The 9379-nt window shown below is 37.9% G+C and overlaps 1 protein-coding gene across 1 annotated transcript in view; it reads left to right on the forward strand.

Moving 5' to 3' along the window:
* The window catches only part of Lrp11 (LDL receptor related protein 11), a gene marked incomplete at its 5' end in the record, with an annotated part of 43472 nt that overhangs the window by 28743 nt on the left and 5350 nt on the right, over positions 1-9379 (forward strand). Inside the window, one exon of the mRNA XM_033763165.1 lies at positions 4859-4954. Coding sequence (XP_033619056.1) covers positions 4859-4954 — 96 coding nt within the window. The remainder of the gene's footprint in view (positions 1-4858; positions 4955-9379) is intronic.

Consider the following 9379-nt stretch of genomic DNA (forward strand, 5'->3'; position numbering starts at 1 on the left):
CCTTCCCGGTGCTTGAGCGATGGCTGCTGGGTCGGGAGCAGGCGTGGTTCTCCTTCCTGTGGTGGATCGGGGCCAGGCTACCTCCCGGCGCTTGAGGGATGGTGGCTGGGTCGTGAGCAGGCATGGTTCTCCCTATTGTGCTTTGTTTTGGTTTGGCTTTTCGTATTTTGAGACAGTCTCACTATATAGTTCAGGCTGGTCTTAAACTCACTCTGTAGCCCAGCCTGGCCTCAAACTCCTGGCAATCCTCCTACCTCAGCCTCCTGAATGCTGGGATTACAGGTGTGTGCTGCCATGCCAGAGTAAATTCTATTTTGTAACCTCTGCCCACTCATTTCACCTGACTGGGTCTGAGAAGGTCCCAAAGCTGAGATATGGAACTTAATCCACCCTAAACATAGAATGTTTGGACGTTCATTGACTCTCATCATGGAAAAAGAATTTTCAGGACTAGTCATTAAGAGGTATGGCAAAGGTTTTGTTCAGCAAAAATTCAAAAGTACACACTCAAAGAAATAAAGTATGGGCCCTAAAGAGAGAGGGGTTCTTTATGAGCTGGAGCAGGGTATATTTATGGGGTCTTGGGTATATTTAACATGGATGAGAGCCAGGGATTTAGCTCAGTGGTTCCACCACCTGCCTCTCAGGCACAAGGTCCCAAGTTCAATCCCCGGTACGACAAAAAAAAAAAAAAAAAAAAGATGGGTGATCTAGGATGTGTATTTGTATTTCTTTCTTTTTGTTTCTCTTTATTGTTTATTGGTATGTTTTAGGTATACAATACACTTATATTCATCATTGGGATCTTGTGCCTTTACATGATGTATCTTGGTTCTTATTTTTTTCCCCATTCCCCTGCCCTGCCTTCCCCCCTTTCACCCTTCCTTGTTTACAAGGACTTTGTTTCCATTTTTTCCTTTTCTCATATTTTTTTCTTTTCCTTCTTTTCTTCCCCCTACCATTCTTACTTCCCCTGCACCTTTAGACCTTGTCTTCCTATTTCACATTATCAGTTATACAATTTTATACACTTTTAGTTTTTCACACCAGTATAGGATGTGTATTTCTACTGTCTGTCAGGTTACCCATCTGGCAGAATGCAAAGCCCTTTACATGTGTTTGAAGTTGAGACATGCTGCCCTCTAATATTGCTGCTTTTCTGAGGGGGAGGAAGTAAAATTTACAGGTGAAAAACACAGGTCCAGAGCCCAATTTATAGGCTTTTAAAGACATTTAGGGATTTTTTTAGTTTCCTGAAAGGGAAAAAGGCTTCAGTAACTTTTATGTCATGAAGCTACGGGGTTTTTTTAAAGTACAATTTTTAAATCTAATTTCCTTGTATCTTTTTTGTCTTGTTTTTTAATTTTTTTTTCCAATCCTAATAAAGAACCACTTGCTTTTCAACAAAATGACATGGCTCATTTTATTTAGAAATTAGTTGAATATCCCCCAGCCTTCTGGTAGTATTAAAAGATTATTCTATAGGCAAGTATAAACATATGCACCAACAGTGATATTTTTATTATTCTGCCTTCACCAGTGGAAATAAGATACTAGTAAAATAAATATTAGAATACTTTTTAATAAGTTTTAGACAAGTTGTAGAGGCTTTCTAAAGCTTACTGCTCCTAAAGATTAAAAATAAACAAAGACATGTCATGAGCACTTTTACGGTTATAATGAGCCCTAAATAACATTTCCAGTGTACATGGACATGCAGACCAGAGGCGTCCAGCCGGCAGTGATCTCACCTTACAATACTGAAAGCCCCTGGAGATAGCTCCCTTTTATGTACTTTGCAGACACACAGTGTGGTCCAGCACTGAATGGCAAAATGCCAGTGTCTGCACTGGTTGGGCCGGTGTAGCAGGTGATCACAGGAAGCTGAAAAGTGTTCTGAGAGGCAGGTCCTTTCTCAGCTGGCCTTTCTGACTTCTTCCAGAACATGTGCTATGGGGGCCGAAAATGAAATTTAAACAATTCTATCCAACTACCAACTGCCTCAGTAAATGTGTTAGGAAAACATAATACTCAGGTCATCCAAAAGAAAGGAAAAATAATTTCCTAAGACTCTTCTAAAATGTTCAGTACAAAAAGAATCATTTTCAAAGCAAGAGAGATAATCATTTTGTTCTGATTTACCACCCAGGTTAGAGCCGATGATTGGATTGTGGGAGTAGAGCATTCTCTGTCTATGGTGTTCCATGTGTGAAGTCTAGGAAAAGTGAATCATGAAGTCTAGGAAGTTACAGTGAATTCCTTCATAAAATGTAGAAAATGGAAATTCACATTTTAAACACCAAGAAGGGAGAGTGATGTATCTGGAAAATTCTAGAGCCCTTGGTATTTGTGCCTCCTGAAATCCCCTGATCCCATTCCCTCTTCTGGAACTTGATCTTTCCCAATTCCTGCTTCACTGTTTTCTTGCCCAGGGAAAGAAGACACTTAAAAAAATATTCTAATTTTGATAACTGAAGGTTTGTACCATTTTAAACACCTCCCTTCCAAGGATAATTTCCCTTTCTATATCTCTATATCTCCAGATTTTTTTTTTTTTTTTTTTTTTTTTTTTTTGTACCGGGGATCAAACTCGAGTCCTTCTGCTTGCAAGGCAGGCGGCAGAACCACTGAGCTAAATCCCCAACTAATTTCCCTTTCTAAATACAGTTAATCCATTTCTCTTATTTAACTGTGCCAGGACTCCCAAAAGAAACAAATTTGTTATCATCCTGAAATATGAGTATTGTCTATAAGTTCTGGGGAGAGAAAACTTGCATTTATTAGCTGTGACTTGGAGAGCTGTGTGGCTCGCTAAGAAAGCTGCTTCTATCCATGCTGGGTTCTAATCCAGAACTTCCAATTACTGACTACAAGGTAATTAACTTCTCCAAATTATATTTTCTGTCCTATCAGAGGAAAATATCTTCTCATTGTATTATGTGGATTAAGGATTGCATGATTGCACTATATGAATTTTTTCATTAAGTTTATTGGTACTTTTAGGTATACAGTACAGTTACATTCATCATTGGGATCTTGTACCTTTACATGACGTACCTTGGTTCTTATTTTTCCCCATTCCCCTGCCCTCCCCTCACTCCTTCCGCCCTTCCCTTTTTCCGAATACTTTGTTTCCATTTTTCCTTTTCTCATATTTTTTTCCTTCTCTTTCCCCCATTCTTCCCACTTCCCCTATTCCCTTAGCCCTTTTCTTCCTATTTCACAATATCTATTACACAATGTGAACCTTATTTACACTTTTAGTTTTTCACACTAGAGAAACTATTTGGTATTTACACATGTGCATCCTATTTATTTCACCTTAGAATATGACCTTGATTGCATTATGTGAATTTTTACTGGACTATTCAAGTTCAGTGGTATTCACTAGGAAACCAGGGCAAGAGAACTGTAAGACAAAAATAGAAAAAGTATGATGGCTTCAGCACTGGATTGATGAACATGCTCACACCTGTACTGGGGAGAAGCAGAGAGGGGAACACTGAATGAAGTAATTTTATGTTTTTCTGTCAGCAGAAAGACAAGCCAGTTAGTCTTCTGAATGAAACTGGGACTTAATAAATTTTGGCATTTTGTGTAGTCTTGGATCATTGTCAAAATTGCTAACCATGTGATCTTTCCATTTTCAAATTTGTTATTGGAGAGAGAGGAAAAGGTGATTGCATAGTCTTTTTGCAGCCAACTTGGCAGTAAGACATGGGGAAGAAGGAAGGGATAGAGAAGTGCTACACAGAGGATTTTAGGTAATTTAATAGTTCAATTTCCAACCTTTTGTCAGGGATCCTAGTTTTATGTGCAGAGTTGCTAGGCAGACCATGTGTTTTTTATATACCACCTTTACGTCACCTTATTTTAATGGCAGAGTTTAATGGCACATTTCTGTTGATACCATAAGTAAAGAAGCTTTAAAAGTTGTTTTATTTTTCATACCATAAGTAAAGAAGCTTTAAAAGTTGTTTTATTTTTCAATGAAATTCTTCATGTGGGAAGATCATTTCTGATGTAATCCCATGAAGCATTATAATATTCATATATCCACTTGAAACCACAGTATAACATGAGAGTAACTCCACCAACTCGGGTATTATTCTGTGAATGGAATAAGCACACAAATGCTATAAATTTCTGGATGGGAAATGGCAGAAGGGCATAACCCTGGCTTATCAGAACCTTACGGTTAAAATTCTACCTTTTCTTTTTCTTGATATTTTCCCTCAATATTTGTATAATAACTGATTAGAAGAGTTACATAATGCATCATTAAACCAGAAGTTCTGGTTTCCACCAAGCAGCCAGATGCCCTGACCTTGAATCTCTGCCCTGTGACCCACTTAACTCCTTGTGTGAAGCTGGACAGTAATCTGAGCCTGGGCCTAACGGGAGAAATTGAGCTAATAATACCTGACTAGCAGGGTTGTGTTGAGAAAGTGCCACAGCAAGTCTGCATGCTCTGTGTGTGCTCATTCTTAATTTTCCAAAGAAAACTCTTTCCTGACTCTTTCTGCTTCCCAGGGCTAATGTCCAGAGACTGCCCTTGACTGTCCTAGATGAGGGTCCTCCTTCCTTTGGAGATGGAGAGGATAGTTCTGGCACAGTGAGCTTCTGCACTTTCTCTGTCCAATAGCTTTACCTAGCTACATACGCTACTCTGCTTTATCAAACTGGACACATCAGCCACCCAGTGTCCTAGTATCAAACATAGTCCTATATTTGCTTGAAAAATCATGCAAATCATTCCTCTAAGTCAATCTTTAAAAAAATAAGTAAGGCTGTAGTTCCACTTCCATTTCCTGAAGTTTCTGATGCGTCTTCAACATATGTTCCTTGTTTTCCACAGATAGCAGTTCCTCGGGGAAGAACAGAAATGAGGAAAATTTTATTTTTGAGTCAAAGAGCCATCGAGGAAGAGGGGAACACCCAGCTCCTGAAGCAGGTAAACATATACTTTGACAATGCATTGCAGAGTAGAGATATCTACAGAACCGCGTGAGGGTATCAGTGATCCATGGGCCAAAAGAACTTGTTTTCTCACCATGCACTGTTGTGCTCCTGACCTTAGAGCTCTTTGGACCTCAGTTTTCTTTGCTATACCCTGCCAAGTAGAACATTCTGTAGGAAGGCATATGCATAGGGTTAAGAACAAGGGCTCTAGGATCACACAGTTCAAATCCTGGCTCCACCACTAAACTCGATGACCTTGGACAGGTCCTTATCTCTCTGGGTCCCGGTTTCTCACTGCTAAGATGAGAATAGTTACTCACCTGCCTCATAGGGTTGGTTGTTAAGAACAAGTGCAGCAGTTAATCTAAGGCACTTATACTGTAAGACTCATTTCATAGGATGATATGATATAAATAATATAAATGGTGGCTATTATTATTGAGATATTTTTGATGCAAGAAGGGACCTAGTGCTCTCAGTGCCCTAGTAACAAATACAGAAAGCAGCAAAAATGGGGAAAGGATATAGGAGGCAGAAGGAAATTTTACTAAATGAAAATGAATACCATAATTCTACAATTTTGGTTGTTTTTAATTAGAAAGAAAATACTTTGGTCATAGTGCTGTAGAAAGGCAGGCTTTATTCCTAAAACTCACTAACTAATCAGTAAAAAGAAATTTAAGAGCACAAATACGATTCGTATAGGTTGAAACATTGAGAAAATTTTTATTTTACTTGTATAATATCTAGATAATACTAAAAGATAACTTGTTTTATTTTGTTTGAAACAGGGTCTTGTTATGTAATTCAGGCTGGCCTTCAACTATTTAGCCCAGGCTGGGCTCAAATTAATGGCAATCCTCCTGCCTCAGCCTCCCAAGTGTTGAGATGATAGGTGTGCACCACCACTCCTGGTTTAAAATATAATTTTTAAATGATGGATGTCCAAGAATAATCCAAATGTTAATACCCAGATGCCCCTTACTCCAGTCTTCTGGCCGAGTAGACTTAGCCTATCCTGAGATATTTGAATAACGGGGTCCTGGTTCCCTATCAACATCTGGCCCTGGCCAGCTAAACATAGCACTTCAGTTTTGATGGCTGGTACTCATTCTAATTGTTAGATATTTTAAATGTCATTTCCATTCATTATTAGCAGAACACATAATTCATCGCCTTATCTGATTACAGAGAATTTTATCATAGTGTGTTTTAGAAAGGGCTGGAAAGTTTTAAATCTCAGATTGCCCAAGTTAATTGAAGAATTATGCCAACTAGCCTCTAAAAAGCTGGGAATAATTTTCAGTATTCTAGCAAGCACTACTTTATAAGATATTTCCATTTCCTTATCGGTGTTCATCAGGGATCAGATTTGACAGTTCAACCACCTCATCTGACTTGGCAAACAAGACATTATCCTTGCTTGTGTATCTGGGTTGTGTTACCACAGCTAAGTCTGAGCCCCAGAATGGGGGCTGGGGCCTCCAACAGCTTGCTTCCCTTTTAACCTTAACACTGGTTCTGAGCACTGAACAAATCAGACACATTTTGAGGTCTTGGAAGCATCTTCTTCTTTCCCTGGTCTGAATAAGTGAATCTGGAGCTGGGTGTTCTCTTCTAGTTTGTGGGATATTGTTTGGGGCTCCTGAAATTTCTGTGGGGTTGACTGAAGTCTTTTTTGTCCTGTTCTTTTACAAAACACCCTACTTAATGTGGTTTGTGCACGAGGCCAAGGGGAGAACTGACACCTTCAGGACACTCAGCCCATTCAAAATTTCTTCCTTCAAGGTGGTCACTAAAGCCCAGACCATTGGCATGAAAGAAGAAAGCACTGGGTTCTTCTTTAATTTTTATTAGTACTTCAGTACATAATGATTATATTCATCCTCCGAGCTCATACATGTATGTAACACATCTTAATATTGTTTTCATCCCCCCCGCGACTTCCGTCCCCTCTCCATCTCTTGGTTCCCTTTCCTTTTGCATAAGATCTATCTCCCTGTTTCCTATTATCTATCTTTTATATTGCTCTTTATTTATACTTTGAATTTCTCATAAAAAGCCTGAATGTGTGATTTATTTAGTTAACATTGTGGTCTCTAGGCCCATTTTCCTACAAATGATTTCCTACTTCATGGCAAAGTAATGCTCCATTGTGTGTAAATACCACATTTTCTTTATCCATTCATCTGTTGTTTTGTTTGCTACATATATTTTTCTCCCCCCGCCTCTCTTTTTGGTGGTATCTGGGATCAAACTCAGGACCTTGCACTTGCAAGGCCGGCACTGTGCCACTGAGCTAAATCCATGGCCCAACATATATTCTCTTTAATCGAAGGATTGCTCAATGAGTTTTATGTACATAAAATCACTAATTTTAAATGTCTTTTAAAATATATGTATCTGATCAGTTTACTACCACACACAGCAAGACACTAAACAAAGAATTTTGGAAGGAAATAAAACTGCCACTTTCCAATTTTGTCAGATGAACATTTAGAATGTCTTTTCTGCACTTTGTCCTGCCCACAGTGACAAAGCACTTCTATCCAAGACACTTCAGTCTGGCTTAACAACATGCATCTTTATAATATCATATGGCAAAAATAACAGTATTTATTTGCCCAATACACTGAATATTTGGCATGTACTTTGACAATTTAAAACCACATAAACTGAAAATTTAAAATCTGGCTTACAAATCTATATTTTCCATTTAGGTTTATTATCCTATATGTAACAATTTTAGACTCTCTGTTTTTTATTGTTTGTTCGTTTTTGTACCAGAGATTGAACTCAGGACCTTGTACTTGCAAGGCAGGCACAGTGCCACTGAGCTAACTCCCAGCCCAAGACTTCTTGTTCTTAACTAATTTGAATCATTAAATCTTTCATACAACTATCTCCCCTCCTCTTTTAATTTTTCTGTTGGCTGCATTAGATTGTTCAGCAAAATTTTCAGAAAGGGTTCCTGGTCAATATACTTTCTTACACTTGGTATCTAAGAATGTCTTCCAGTTGCCTTCATACACAAATGCTAACTTGGCAGGGTATATGATTCTTGTTTCAAAATTATTTCCCCTTAAAACTCTGTATTGTTCCATTGTTTCTAGCATTTAGAATTACAAGAGAAAAATCTGAGGATAGTCTGATTCTTGCCCCTTTATAGGTAACCTGCTTTCTCTGTGTGGATATTTGAAAAATTTTTTCTTTATCTTTGATATTTTACAAAGCCCTGAGGATATGTCTAGGTGTTGCTTTCTTCTTGTTAAATTTTGTTTATTTATTTATTTTGGTACTGGGGATCAAACTCAGGACCTTGGGCTTTCAAGGTGGATGGCGGCACTACTGAGCTACATCCCTGATCCTATTCTTGTTAAATTTTAAAGGTACCCTGTGAGCCTTCTTAATTTGGAGGCATACTTTATTCTTCAACTCTGGAAAGTTTTCTTCAATTAGTCATTTTATTGTTTCACCTTTTTAATTATTTCTTTGCTTTGTCCTCTGTTTCAAGGTATTCCTGTTACATAAAGTTTTTCTCTTCTGGATGGGCCCTCTATATCTTTTTCTCCTCTTTTCTAATTTCCTTAGCCTTTTCCTCTGCATGCTATGAGAACTTCTCATTTTACATGTACTTCAGCAACTTTATTATGTGGCCAACCCTGCTTACATGCTTCCTTTAAATGGAAAACCACGATCTCTTACATGTGGTCACACCCATCTGCTCTATAATTAAGCCCACATGGGTAATGTATTCTTATAAGACATTCACTACTTTCCAGATAATTGCTGTAGGCTGGAACAAAGAATGTATTTTTTTTATTATTTAGCTCTGTTCCTTTCTTCCACACTGTGCTCTTATGACCTTTTCAATGGCTCTTCCCAGTGGGATCCAAAAAATGTGGTCTTCCCATCTGCTTCGAAGATTTAGCTATTATAAATTGTGCTGCTGTAAACATGAATATGCTTGTATCACTGTAAAGTGATGTCTTTAACTCTTTCAGGATGATACCTAGAAGAGGAATAGCTGGGTTGAATGGAGTTTCTAGTTTTAGCTTTTTGAGGAATCTCTATACTGATTTCCACAATACTTGTACTAGTTTACATTCTCACCAAAGTAGATTTCCATTTTCTCTGTAGCTTTTCTCGCCTTTGTAATTAATAGATCTATTGATAATAGTGATTCTTTCTGGAGTAAGACAGAATCTCTGTGTTATTTTAATGTGCATTTCTCTAAGTAGGAAAACTATCTGGGGTTCTATATGCCTTACTTATCTGTATGTTTAACTCTTTCCCCAAATTTGAAGTTTTCTGCTGTTATTTCTGTAAACAGGTTTTCTTATGCCAATCGTGTCTTCTGATTTTTCACTTATTCCAAATAATCTTAGTCTTCTTTTTTTTTTTTTTTTTTTTTTTT

This window comes from Fukomys damarensis, unplaced genomic scaffold (genome assembly GCF_012274545.1).
Source record: "Fukomys damarensis isolate Sample0158 unplaced genomic scaffold, DMR_v1.0_HiC HiC_scaffold_14, whole genome shotgun sequence".
Classification (NCBI taxonomy): domain Eukaryota; kingdom Metazoa; phylum Chordata; class Mammalia; order Rodentia; family Bathyergidae; genus Fukomys; species Fukomys damarensis.